We start from the raw sequence: 14,479 nt of genomic DNA, 5'->3' as shown, positions 1-14,479 counted from the left end.
CTAGTATTTATGCTTCTGCCCCTTTTATTTTCATTTTTTCTCCTCAAAAACTGATTGCTCGGATAAGCACTTTCCTATTTCTATTCTACAACATTCTTCACCTGCAATGCAATATTTAAAATTATTTTATTTTCCTTTATTAAAATTAATATAAATAATTACGGATTTATTATCAATAAAAATTAGAAATTATTATAATAGATACATATATTTTTTATTCAAAGAACTGAATTTGAATGTTTATTTTTTAAAATAAAAAATATTTTAATAATTCATTAAAATAAGAAAACTATTTGAATACTAGTAAATAAATCAAAATTTTACCTAGGTAACTCAGGAATAATTAATAATTGTTTTGAATTTCAAAAATTAATAATTTGATAATTAACAAATTATAAATTTATAATATTATATAGAAATATTTTTTTTCATAATAATACTATAAAAATATTTTCCTTACAATTTCTTTTACTGTAATTTTATAATTATTCAATTATAATAAAAATCATAAAACTAACATACCGATAAATAAATATGTCTAAAATAAGTTATGACGGTTTTTTCTGTAATTACAAAAAGAGTTAAAAATTAAAGTTCCAGCCTAGCCGCCTACGCACCAAAGGCGGAGAATTTACCACGCGCCCGTTAGCAATAGAGGCAGTAAAGCGAGTTGTCCAGTTCTCAGTTTTAGATTCTTACTTGGACCAATTGTTTGACTCTTTTTGTTTTGTTCCCTTCATCTCCTCTCCACAAAAATTGTCTCAAACATTTTTCGGCCACAACAATCTCCCCATGTTTCTTTTGAACCAATCCATGCCAAACCCTACCTCCTCCTCCTCATCCTAACCTCATCACTTCTCTCCTCTCTCCCTCTCTCCCCTTTTCCTCCTTTTCTTTCAATATCTCTGCTGACTTTAATGGACAGCATCACCTTCACTCATCACTTCCCCTCATGGCTCTCCTCGCTTTCCCCGCTCTCTCCCTCTCCCTTGCCCGCCTTTTCACTTCTTCTCTCCTCGCCCAACCCCGCGCCCGTCCTTCATTTGCTCGCTCTCTGTGTGGAGCCGGACGGACCAAGAGCGGCTCCGCCATTCTCTGGTTCAAACACGATCTCCGCCTCGACGATCACCCCGCACTCGTCGCTGCCGCTGAAACGCACCGTTCTCTGCTCCCTCTCTACGTCTTCGATCGCCGCATTCTCTCTCGTCAGTCCTTCCTTCACTCGTCAAGTTTTAGCTGTTTTTAACTTCCTCATAAATATCCATTTTTTTTCGAATTTTTTTAATTTCGAAATTATTTTGTCACTCAGGTTATTCTGATGAAATGCTGGAACTAGTTCTCTTCGCTTTGGAAGATTTGAGAAATTCTTTGAAGGAACAAGGCTCTAATTTGATGATTCGATTTGGGAGTGCTGAAAATGTCATTGCAGAGCTTGTAAAAGAGGTTATTTTCTATGTCATATTTTTTCAATATGAGACCGAAAAATGAATTCAAGCCTTTTTGACTATTTTTGTTAAATTTTTCGCTGCGAATTGGAACAGGTGAAAGCTACGGATGTGTTCGTTGAAGAGGAGGTAGAGTATGAAATGCGCCAGATGATTGGAGTTGTCAAGGATACATTGGAAACGTCGTCGTCTTTTGATGGGAATTCGGGCATTGTCATGTGGAGCACTCCATTCTATGATGTTAAGGTGGTCATGCTTGCTTATTCTGTTTGTTTGAATTTTTCTTACAGAACGAGTTTTTTCTTTTTCTTTTTTTTTTTTGTCCTGTTCCTAACGTTTTCATTGTGTACTATAATGTGCTGTGTAGAATCTGAAGGACCTGCCTGCATCATATAATGAGTTTAAAAAACTGAAGTTACTACCAATCTTACCTCTTCCTCCAGTAACATTACCTAATGTAGAAACCAAATTGGATTGGGGTAAGTTTCTGGTGGTAATGGGAAAATGCTATTTATGCTTAAAAGATTTTTTGTACACATTGTGATTACTCCTATGGAGCCTCAAGCTATAACTGAAATATGAATCAGGTCCTCTGCCTAGGTTTAGTGATCTTAAGGAATTTATCAAAGAGAAACCAGGCAAAGGGAGTTGGAATTTGATGAAGGAGATGCCAGCTGAAGCCATACTGAAGGAGAAATTATCAAAACCATCAGGAACCAACAGAAACAGTTTGAGTGTCCAAAGCATTGAACGAAGAAGACTAGATACATCTGTTCTTGTTACTCGAAAAGGTGATGTTGTGGGAGGTGGGACAAACTCGTTGCTGAATGCATTGGCTGCATACTTGAGATATTTGGAGGGAACAGCTCGAGATGACTGGCAAGAGTATGTGGGGAATTTATACCACCTAATTCATTTAACTTGTGCTTAAAAAATTTGTGAGGATGTTCAGGTTTGTTTGTGTTGGTTTTGGCCATTTGGGTTATTGCAAAATGAATTTGTCTTAACACCTGTGCTTTTCTAGTATACAATGTCAGTTTGTATTTTATCAGAATGACTAGGGAAGAATGTTATTTGAAGAATGATGCAGACAAGCTCATATTACCTACATGTTTTAATTAGCTAAATCTTGTTTGAATTGATTTTGTTGTAGGGTACATGAAAGGCTACGCAATGCTGAAAGTAGGGACGGAGCCTCTTTTACTTCACTTTTTGGCCCTGCTCTTTGTCTTGGTATCATATCTAGAAGGAGAGTGCATTATGAAGCTATCACATATGAGAAAGAACGAAATGCTGGATTTCTATCTCCATTTGGATATTCTGCGGCCACTGTTGCTGCAGCAGCTGATGCTGTATGCTCCATGGAGGTAATTGCTGCTTTACGTCAGTATTTGTACAAATAAAAATGCTTAGTTGGTGATTCTTCTGGATGATTTTGTTTTTTGTATGATGTTCATTGAAGGAATTTTTCTCCTTAGGTTTTGATAGACATTTTTTAGTGCAAGGCCTTCTAAATCATTATAGTTGATTTTGGTGGCAGTGGTTTTGGCTTTTGGCTCTAAAAAGTCAACTAAGTAATGAAGGACTATACTCTGTACGGATTTGGAGATGGCGTGGCCATCTGATTCAGGTTTGCTATTGACAACTAATTCATACATTTGATTTAAGCAGTGTAGTTTATTTTGCGATTATAACTTCTGTTGGGATAAGAGATTTTATGCATTCTTGATATACTTAAGTACTTTACTGTGTGTAGGTTATAGATTTCTTTTACTTACCATTAAGAACCAACCTATTTTCCAGTATACAGTAGTTGGCAATGAAGGTCCTGCTACTTTTCTTGTACATGGTTTTGGTGCTTTTCTTGAGCACTACCGTGACAACATAAATGGCATAGCTGAAAGTGGAAACCGTGTCTGGGCCATCACGATATTAGGATTTGGCAAATCAGAAAAGCCCAATGTCGTGTATACTGAACTGCTGTGGGCTGAACTGCTGAGAGATTTTATCATAGAAGTTGTGGGTGAGCCAGTGCATGTAGTAGGGAACTCAATTGGTGGTATGTTACCACATTGTACCTTTCTTAAATTGCCCACTACGATCTCTTCCTCTCTAGCAGAAAGTAGCTTATCTGTTTGACTCCACAATTTGTTATTTCTTTTCATTAGTGATTTGCTTATTCAGTTATATTTCCAGGTTTTTTGGTCGCTATTGTTGCTAGTCTTTGGCCTACTTTGGTCGAGTCTATCATCCTTATCAACAGTGCTGGTGATGTTATTCCTGGATTTTCTTCTCAGCGGTTTTCTAGTGTAAGTCCATCCAAATATTACACAAGTTTTCTGATCTTAATTTGTATCTAACCAGTTTTTATGAATTATGACATTTGTGCTTTTTGTTTGTCGAAGCTACCTATTTTGTCAGTATTGCTGAGAAATTGTGCTCATCTACTTTCAACTTGATTATTATTTGGCAATTTTTTTTTGTCTCTCATGTTTATTCCTATGCTTACCATGTTCAGTGAAAGCTGAAAAAGGGTGTTAGAACCCAAGTTTGGATTGACTCTTTCAGTTTTGAGAAATAGCCTAGTATCAAGCAATAGTCTAACTAACATCTCCAGCATTTGATGTTCGATATAACTGTTATAGGAAAGGGGAACCTCAGGCGCTGCTGCAAGGCTGGGTGCTCAACTTCTTTTATTCTATTTGAAGTTGAATATCAGGAACGTAGTTAAAAATTTCTACCCCACTGTAAGGGTTTTTCCATTGCTGCTTCCTACTTTCTTATTTGCTCTTCTGTTTGCATGTTGCCTGACTTAGTTGTGTGGCCTTTGACCTTTTTGCAGAAAACTAAGCGAGCTGATAATTGGCTTATTAATGAAATGCTGAGAGCAGTATCCTCTTTGTTATTTGAAATGTATGAGCACGCATGCACACACATACACAGAGACTTGTGCACACACTCCAGAAACCACAAAATGTTGTTTAGTGGAAGTATGATCAAATATCTTTGCCCCCTAAAAAAGACAGAGCTTTAACATACTTAAGTCCTATGATCCTGGTGTGCTAGTGGTCCTGGAAAGTATTTTCAGCTTTGACCTCTCAATCCCTTTGAACTTCCTCTTGCAAGGATATGAGGAAAAGGTTCTAATTGTGCAGGTAAATTCCCTCTATACAGCAAAGAAGTTATTATTCTCTCTCTATGGCTTGTGGTCTGGTTTTCTATTAGATTTGGTTGCTTATGAGCATTTCAATTCTTGTTAGGGAATGAAAGACCCGCTCTCAGACTCCAAGGCCAAACTAGCCATGCTTAAAGAGCATTGTGCCGGGCTTGTAATAAGGGAATTGGATGCTGGTAATAAGCTCTTTTAGTCCCCCAAAATACTGCTGCCCACTCTCCCCTCCCCCATTCCCCCAAATTGTTAAGTCTTCCCTTTTGATTGTTCTCCATTTTTTTTGTAACATTTCAGGCCATTGTCCCCATGATGAGCAGCCAGAAAAAGTGAACTCCATCATCTGCGAATGGATAGTAGCCGTTGAAAGAAAACTAACCGCAGAGAGTTATTTGTAGCACTCCACATTCCTTCCAAAGCCTGGCCTATGTCGTTAAATCTGGTTCAGGCCTCGTGTAAATCTTACAAATGCCCTAATAAAATTGAATGTCTCCATACGCTAACATCTTAACAATATTCAATTCCAAATCTACCTTAATACATAACCTTTGAAGGTAATTCATTATTTTAGAACTTCTTTGTCCTTGTAAAAACTTTAATAGGGATGTCTCATACATGGCAATGAAATAAATAACAGCAGACATATCATTCATCTATAACTAATTGCCATCACAAATTGTTTGCAGCGTTAAATGAAGATACAATAATGTTCTTCAACCTACTTACCAAATAAATTAAGGAATGTGTATCTAAAGTTACAACAGCAAGTTACAGGCACAGCTGCAGAATCAAACAGGTAAACCCTTTGCAGCCTTATCATCCACAAACTCGTCAACCATGTCAAATTGTCAATCCGCAATTTCCCCACGTTTTGCTATCATCTTTTGATGTCACGTGTTCCTTTACCGCTATGCTCTCCATATTCTCTCGCATTTGTTATTTTTATTCTCTTCCTTCGCACATTTTAGTTTGATAATACCCAGTCAGTTACAAAAATAAGCCGGTTTTCCTTCTGTCCAGCAGCTTCACTTCTTCCAAATAACTTGAGATGTCAGGAACTATCCCTCCATTACGGTATCTTATAATCCCATCCCCTACTAGATCAGTCAACAAATCGGCTGGTTCTTTGGCTCCTCCATGCTGCAAAAGTTTTGTTCTGAGTGCAGTGCCGGTTGCCGGTGATAGAGGATCCTCTTCGCATAGCTTCTTCCATACCGTTGCAGCAAAACACTTGGCATACAAGTAGCTGTAGTAACCTACCAAATTAAGCAAAAAATCATCAAACAAAAAGTGGTGCACACATATTCCGCTCCCACATCACAAGAAGCACACAGAATTTATTAACTTAACAGCTGAGGAACATGCCAAGCTTAGAAAAAGCAGCTAGGAAACCTATATCAATTCGTAAGAAGTTCTATTACATTTTCATGCATAATAGTAATAATAATAAAAGAAAGTAGTAAACAGATCAGATGTATAATGTATATTATGTTGCCAAAGTTATGAACTATGACGAATTAGATAATATTTAACTAAGCAAATGTAACCAGTAATCCGTCAACTAGCAAGTGATCAAAGCCTAATTGCATTTTCAGGATATCAAGTGTTTTCACTTATCTCCAACACAGTCTGACAAAACATTAGAAAATTATTTGCATCATCCAGAGAGTAATAGATATCTTGAGTTTGAGTCGTAGATGAGGTATGTCCGTCATTGAACAGCTTTTCAACATGAATATTCTAACATTTTCCAGGAACAAGATCAGATTGGTCCATGTTTATATCACTCCAGATCACTGGTGTACAAATAATATTATCTTTTCTTAATATTGAAAATTACCAAGTTAATATGAAAATGATCCTTTCAAAAGATAAGCCTGCATTGTGCCATTTAGCCAAGGCAGATGATATAAAATCAATATTTATTAATCATAGTTAATGATATAGTTATAGTCATGACCTTGTAGCATTGTTTATGCTATGCCCACTGAACCTTAAATCTGAGCAGTAGTACATGCATGTTTATAATGTCTTTAAGGGGCAAGTTTAGATTGGCCCATCTTTAAATTGTTCTAGTTCACTAGTCCATGCTACTATGATTGGTCCATATTTATAATGTATTGAAGGAGCAATATGAATATTCTGTTGATATTGACCACAACCAAGTTACTTATTAATTAATAAGATCCACTAAGTAAATGGTTTTGAAATACACATATTGCGCCCTTTAGACTAGGGATATGATATAAAGTAATTATAACTTTCTTCATTGATTTGTAATGAATTATGCAGTGATGGTTACAGCCTTGTACATTGTTTATTAGGGCTAAACTATTTTAACCTCAAATTTCACTTTAAACACACAGCTCAAAACATAAAGAAAACAGAAATGCAAAATGTGCTACTTCATTACACCTCCATGCAAACACACATTATGGTGCAACAGTCTTATTTTGAGATTTATAAAAAAAGTTTCTGTATTCAGCACCCTGAGCTAGTGTTAGACCATGCCATGAGCTCATTTTTATATTTTCATTGACAAAGGAAGATAAAATTTTACTTAAAAAACTTATGCATTAAAAAAATTTATGATTATAAACATTACCAGCACCGTAGGTGATAAAGTGACTGAACCGGATCTGCATATGTGTACCATCCACGTGCTTCCCACTGCAGTGTTGTCTTTTCAAATGTGCAACAATAGAACTTGTATTACTTGGCACAGGTAACTGTTCCCCGAAGAGTGTTTGGTCAACCAAAGCAAAAAATATCTAATGAATGCCAAACCAAAAAACACAAATCTTGGTCAATTTTTTATCCATAAATCAAATGTGCTTTGAAACATTATATGCTGATATATTCAGAGGACTGATAAACCTGACGTTGCAATTCAGTTGCAGCAAACATGTCTCTTGCTCTGTTAAGTGACTTCACCAACTTCTCTGGTATCACTTCTCCAGTTGAATAATGTCTAGCAAATTTCCTCAGGACTCGGTAATCACGAGCATAGTACCTAGAAGCATTAAGAAAATAACAGTCAGGTGGTGATAAGGCACTGGACATGTGTAAAAAACATTAAAATGGACCAACACATGCACAAATACCGTCTCTCCCCCTCTCCAAAAATCAGGTTGGTAACATCTCAAAACTTAAAATGGACCACATATATATAAATTCAACCCATGTCAAAATGGACCACACATACATCTCTCCTGTGGGAAAAGGAACACGTACATTTTAACAGTATTCATGCACATTTGCTTTATTTCAACTCAGACATTCTCAAACTAGCTTAGTTTTGTTCGGTATGTAGGAAAGGATAAAGACATTACTGCAGAAACTGCAGCATTCCACTCACTCAAATAGATGCGAAGGTGTCTCGGCAAAGTCAAGAGCCACCCTAGTGCCTGAGAAATGTTGGTAATCCTACATGAAGAACCAAAAAAGATTACAATGAAAACAATAAAGACTTATAGTTAGCTTTCTTGGTAGTAAAGTCTCAACAAACTACCGTTCTTGAGAGCAATGCATGAAGAGCATGTCCGAATTCATGAAATAAAGTTTCTAGTTCCGAATGATTAAGCCGCACAGTAGATGAATGATGAGACCTTGAAAAATTAAAAACAAGAGCCATAACCTGCACAAACTCCAAGAAATTAATGATTAAATCACAAGAATTTTCAGGATAAATGAATAAGGGCAGCACCAGAATTTTATTTAAGATACAGCTCAATTGAAAAAATTTGTTTAGATGGAAATATAACAAAGAGCTAGAAAGAGAAAAAAGAGCATGCAAACAAAGTTGACCAATGCTTATAACTCTATTTACATACAGGGAGTTGATATTCAGTGTCAGAAATTTTTCGTCCCCCTTTAATTGCAAAAGTGGCACAACCTGGATATTTGCCTTTCCTTGAGTACAAATCGAGGTACAGAAACCCTAAGTCACCCTGAAGAAAATGCATAAAACCACGTTATAATGCTGTAGTATATATGAAACAACAAGAAAAGTCAGCAGAAAAATATGCAACATGTATAAACTTGTAATGAAAGCATCTGTGACTCTATGTTCAGCAACTTATTGTTAAAAAAAAGACGAATAAAGTAGGTGGTCTCCAAATGGGCAAAATTCAGAATTAGAAAGAAAGCAGATAAACATCAGGTTCCTCCATACAACAATGCAAGTCCATTGCAGTGTCAGAAGTTAGCAGAAATGCAACAACTGAAAGAATGTATTCAAGGCAAACATCATTATAGAAAACCAAAAGTTAAGACTTACTGCTATCAGGAAAATTCAAAATATTAAACAGTTGAGGCAAGAAAAGCTGTGGAAAAAAAAGAACTGAATATCTTTAAAAGGATTATCCTATACTTATGGAGGCAAAATATTATGAGCCCGGAATATATGCTAACTGTCTTGTTAGTATCCTTCATAATCTGAAGATACGTTTCCAAACTAATCCACACAATTCCACCATCCATGCACATACCTCTTCAGGATGATGAAGGCACATTTTAAGCACATCAGGGTGCCATGATTCACCAGGTGCCATGGGCACACTATCAAAGTTTGCACCAAATAGTGACTCCACTAGCAGTTTCAAGCCCTCAATACACTGTGGCAGAGAGAAATATGATGCCACAACCTGAAACAATATTGGGACCAAAAAGTCTTAAGAGGAACTAGAATATTAAAAAGAAAAAAATGGAACTCATGATCATAAGTTCAACACAACTTTGTTACTTATAAATTGTAAGCAAAACAGATAGAAGTTTATAACCTACAGACAAGTTCAATCTGTGCACAGACGACCTCATCATTGCTGTGTAGTATGCCTCATCCCACGGTTCTAGATCTACACATCTTTGACCACATATATCTCGCTTCAAATTTCTAATTGTCTTAAACTCCTGCAGGGAAAAAAGACAAATCAGAAGAGTATGGAAACAGCAACACAATCTACAGCCACCTATGGGGTCAACTTCTTCAAGACCTCACAAGTACTTATAAGAAACCTGTTATACCGTGTCAGCACTTGGTTTGACCATGTTGCTCATCTCAAGCAAAAAGGAGACCACCACTTCTGGTGATGAAGTCATGTTTAGTTTCATTACAAATTCAGCACAGGATTTACACCCCATTATCTGCATTATTCAAAAGGATCAAATTAATGGCTCATAAATCATAAGAATTCATTAAAAAATTTCAACTACTGCATGAATCAGAAAACTTATTTTAAACTGTGAAAATGATGTAAAAGCGTTCTACTCATAACCAACTTCCTATTTGAACCATACCGATCATCTCAAGATATTCAAAGGAATTAAGATTATAGCAGGTTATTTATTTCTAGACATATAGCTGTGACCGTTTAAAACCGAGCCCAGGCATACATCCTTCTCATCAAGAACTAAATTTCTACTTTGATCAATTACAATTATGATGTTACAAGACGGGTAAATCTCCACGAGGAGATTAATTAATTGCTTGATAATAGAAAGATTGGAATTTCAAGATTATATTGAGTTACTGAACAGAAGCCAGGCAAATGATGTAGGCTGCTACGATAAGAATATATGATCCTGGAACATGAACATTGACCAGACCCTGGAAGGAGATCCTGAACTTGCTGGTCAAACACATAATCTTCCAGCCGAGTCACAGATATTATCTTCCTAAAACTCTCATTAACTTCATCCAACATAGAAAAACTAAACAAGTTTGAGATGCAGTGTGAGGAAGACTTCTTCAATTTTTAAACTTAAGAAAAGCCATCAACTTAGATGTTTTTGTTAATACATCCAAATTTGGGTCGCATACACATTGTCATGAAGTGATTTTTGCACCAAATCATCACACTATAATAAAATAAAATTTCATCGTTGCTTTTTGCTAAACTCCGTACGTGATTATAAATTACCTTAGCAAGCTCATGTCTGGAAGCTATAAGTTTATCAAGAACTTCATGGTTTGCGTGCGGGACAGAGTTACCTTTCAAATATGCCAGTTTCCTAACCTGAAAAAGTAAGTGAGGGGGCGGACTTGGTTAGACTAGACTAAAATTGGCAAATAATTATAATAAAATGATGCCCCATTTAAAATGCAGATTCTCCACCACTCTCAAAAAGGGAAACTCAGTGTCAACTAAGTAAACTACTAGAGAGAGCATATAAATAGCATAACTGAATAATGTCATTTGCCAAAATCTAGCGCCTGAAACACTGATCTTGCCAAATGTTCTAGTCCCAACTTTAATTAAAGTTAGAAAAGTGTTATTGGTTTCTTCAATCCAAAAGATGAAAGCTACCTGATCATCTGCTGTCCATTGCAAAACAGAGGATAGAGTATGTGGCTCTGTTATGATCCGGAAGCCCTTTTCTTGTTCATCATCTAATGAACCTAATGACTCCTTTGACACTCCAGATTTCAGACGATAGATAGGCTTAAGGAGATGTTGTATGGGTCTTGGGATACGTGATGCGGGAAATATATCCACATGACCTGGGTCAATAATAATATTTTCACCATACCTGGGAGCATGCAATAGCATACAAAATATAAATCAAAATCCAGTAGTCACCTGCACAAACAATATTATCATAATGCTACTGAGATGTAGACAGAACACCAGAAAAAGGGTAATGTGCTTACTCCCTGCATAGCTGAAGAGCATGTAGATTTAGTTGATTCACTCGATCTAATTTTCCTGAAATAGGAAGTGGATGTTTACACTTTAGTTCCTAAAGGCAGAAAATTATGCTGTGCTAAAACTGATTGTCAGTATCAAATGAATATTTACCAGAAGGGAGATGAATGCCACCCTTCTCAAAGTCAATACGGAAGTAGCGGGCAGCTCTACAAGCTTCCTCGGTAAGCAAATGACCATCTTGCTCTGCTTTTTTCACCGCATTATAAAGAGTATGATTTGTATTGAGAAACTGTAATGACAACAATAAAAATAGCTCATAAATTCTCAATGCACATGCAATGCAAAATTGATGCAAAATATGCTACTATGACCTGACTATTCTACATCAAAGTCTTCTTGTACAATGTAGTTTTCCCCAAAAGAAATTATTGCCCATAAACTGTCATGGAAAAATGATTATCATTGTCTTAAAAAATCAAAAACATAAGGGAATTAGAACGTCTGTGGTTAACATCATTGGTCACCTCACATGTAGATATTCATTAATTCTCATGGACGCTTTGGTAGCCTCCTCCACATATTCTCTGAAACAACAAAATTTACAATGTATATATTTAAAAGTAAAACAAAACAATAAACATCACATTTCGAAATCAACATAAATTTAACTACATCATTCAAGATTATAAATAAATAACCTGGCTGGATGAGTTTGTCTGCAGAATTCGGCGGAATCAACAACAGAACAGACCTACAAAATCAAACTTAGTGAAGGTGTTTCTTAAAAATGATATTAACAAAGGAAACAATTATGAATATAGTTAAAAACCTACGGTGTCCGAAATCTCATCCATGGCACGAATTATTTCAGCCGAAGAAGGCATACCAGATATAAAATCAACCAGCTCCCCTGACCTAACAACAGAAAAGCATGAATTAATTAGAAATTAAAGGAAAACCTAAAATTATAAAATAACTGATTGTTCAGATTGGCTACTAATAATTTATAGCTCACAGAAGTGTTGAAGCTACGAGCAGCCAAAGAAATGACAACATTTTGAAAAAAGAAAATAAAAAACTTTGAGGTTATTGAAGAAACTCTTTTACCTTTCAATGGCCTCATCCACGAAGCGTTGGAAACCTTTAGGGGACTTCAAGTGATCGAAACCGTAAAGACCAGTAGGGGATCCGTTTTGTCGATCGACGGCGCGGGTTTTGAAGTGGCGGTGGTTAATGAACGGTTTGGATAGACATTGGAGATGGATATTAAGGTCGCACCTCCGGATAAGGTTCCACATTTCTTTGCCCGTACTTGAGGCGCTGCGCCGCGACTGTTTTGTTTCCGCTGCTGCCAAAAGCTTTCAAACGGGATTTTCTTTGCAGGAAAGCTAGTGCTGAAAATGGGTCAGGCGGCGTTCGGATGATCGGGTCATCGGGTGCAGCCCACAAAAGAAAAGTAGATAAATATGGACTTAGGACTCGAGAAATATTCTACCTATCTTATATGACAATGGTTAAAGAGTCCACGGTCCAATTGTTGAGCTTGGACAATGATTTTTAAGCTCGAACTTAACCAAACCCAGCCCGATGTTACATTAATTAACTAAATAATATTTTATATATTTAATTTTTAAAAAATATTTGATAATATTTAAATATAGATATAATCTTTTTAGTGATTAAATTTAGGTTCATGGACAGGTCTAAACTTAATTCTCAAAATTTCAAGCTCAAAAATTTCTAATGATATAGATATTAATAAGTACAAGATAATTTTTATAAATTAATAATTTTAATTAAATAATATTTTTAATCAATTCCGACTTAGGATCAATGTGGTAAATTTATAATTTGTTGAATCTATAATATAATAGATTTAAAAAAAAACATATAAGTCTTACTTGATATATAAATTAATAATTTTCTTATATATGAAAATTATATATATATATATATATACATGATTTAATTAGGAGGCTTTTGTAAAATATGATTCTAATACCATTTGTTTTCTCTTAAAATTAATATTTTCTTAAACCTCATCTCTTCTCATATTGTAAAAGAAAATTATGTAATGTGATTTTTGCTTTGAATGCATCTTTGTCCGAGATAAGCTCTAATAGAGAATTGTTATTATTAACTTCATCTTGTTTATCATTTTCCATTACGTTCTCAACATTTTGCTTGTCACCCAACAACTCTACAATTGCATTTTTTCAACAATTTACTTGTCACTCAATAACTCTATAATAGTCTCATTTTCTTCTTAATAATTTGCTTATCATTCAATAACTCTACAATTGTCTCATTTTCTCTCGAGTAGTTCAAAAGATTCTCAACATCCATTATATCACCATACTTCAACTCTTAGATTAAAACATGTAATTGTTGAATGTTTCCATTATCTAAGTGTTAGATCCAAATTATCTGAAATCATGTTATCCATAGATCTAATTTTACAATGTCGAAAACAATTTACAATTGTTTTTAATTGAACATCTGTTGTCCAAACCGAAATTGCAAGATTCATTGCTTCTAAAACATTTTATCTTCTCTATATTTAGGACCTCAATTTCATAACCTTTCAAAAACAATTAATAAATTAATAAATTATTAATTTATTGATTAAATAATATATCAATTAACTAATAAATTTTCATTGTCCAAAAAGTATTAATTTATAGAAATGTAATTGTATGTTCTTGGTACAAGATTCTAAACTATAAATAATTTCATATCCTTAAAATTTCATTTGATTGATATTTTATTATTTTTTATTAAAAGTGAATAAATATAAACAAACAATAAAAAGTTAAATAAATTTTGATATATATATATAAATCCTGTACATATTATCTCTAGTGTCAATAACGATCTTGAAGTCCTGGCAACTAGAGGTTTTCTATTTTCTTTTGTTTTTTTTCATAGTGCTTTATCATTTGAAAAATTGACCAATGCTCTTATTGTAAAATCTTTGTAATGTCTAATTTCCCACCAGAACTTCTACGAGAAAGAAAGAAAGAAATAAATAAATAAACTAACCAGTTATAGGATAGATTTGGTTGGAACTAATTCTAGCAACCTTGTCCTTTTCCTTTTCACATTTCAGATTAACAATGCTACTTATCCAATCCTACTTGAACCAGAGAGGATAGCAATGATGCGTAAAAATGAAGAGAGATATTAGCTTCATTAGTACCGAATAAGAGATTGGC

General features: G+C 35.0%; 2 protein-coding genes across 2 annotated transcripts; one reads left to right on the top strand and one right to left on the bottom strand.

Annotated features, from left to right (window-relative positions):
- Window positions 1-733: 733 nt before the first annotated feature.
- On the top strand, window positions 734-5,053 carry LOC110417884 (DNA photolyase). Its single transcript, XM_021430458.2, has 14 exons — window positions 734-1,205; window positions 1,310-1,443; window positions 1,542-1,691; window positions 1,813-1,924; window positions 2,033-2,330; window positions 2,599-2,812; window positions 2,986-3,075; window positions 3,249-3,504; window positions 3,642-3,754; window positions 4,091-4,192; window positions 4,288-4,335; window positions 4,490-4,600; window positions 4,706-4,796; window positions 4,912-5,053. The coding sequence occupies exons 1-14, from the start codon at window positions 953-955 to the stop codon at window positions 5,010-5,012; spliced, it is 2,073 nt and encodes a 690-aa protein (XP_021286133.1). The 5' UTR covers window positions 734-952; the 3' UTR covers window positions 5,013-5,053.
- Window positions 5,054-5,590: 537 nt separating this feature from the next.
- On the bottom strand, window positions 5,591-12,707 carry LOC110417883 (Zincin-like metalloproteases family protein). Its single transcript, XM_021430457.2, has 17 exons — window positions 12,372-12,707; window positions 12,098-12,179; window positions 11,963-12,015; window positions 11,794-11,848; window positions 11,415-11,553; window positions 11,267-11,321; window positions 10,923-11,145; window positions 10,536-10,631; window positions 9,640-9,759; window positions 9,400-9,525; window positions 9,105-9,260; window positions 8,448-8,564; window positions 8,126-8,251; window positions 7,973-8,040; window positions 7,492-7,627; window positions 7,220-7,385; window positions 5,591-5,870 (listed from the first exon to the last, which is right to left on the bottom strand). The coding sequence occupies exons 1-17, from the start codon at window positions 12,560-12,562 to the stop codon at window positions 5,602-5,604; spliced, it is 2,178 nt and encodes a 725-aa protein (XP_021286132.1). The 5' UTR covers window positions 12,563-12,707; the 3' UTR covers window positions 5,591-5,601.
- Window positions 12,708-14,479: the final 1,772 nt, after the last annotated feature.

The sequence above is a fragment of the Theobroma umbraticum genome, unplaced genomic scaffold, assembly GCF_002168275.2.
Source record: "Theobroma umbraticum cultivar Fairchild unplaced genomic scaffold, ASM216827v3 scaffold_50.0, whole genome shotgun sequence".
NCBI classification, from domain to species: domain Eukaryota; kingdom Viridiplantae; phylum Streptophyta; class Magnoliopsida; order Malvales; family Malvaceae; genus Theobroma; species Theobroma umbraticum.
Note: the sequence above shows the minus strand (reverse complement) of the source record. Positions and strands in the feature narration are given on the sequence as shown.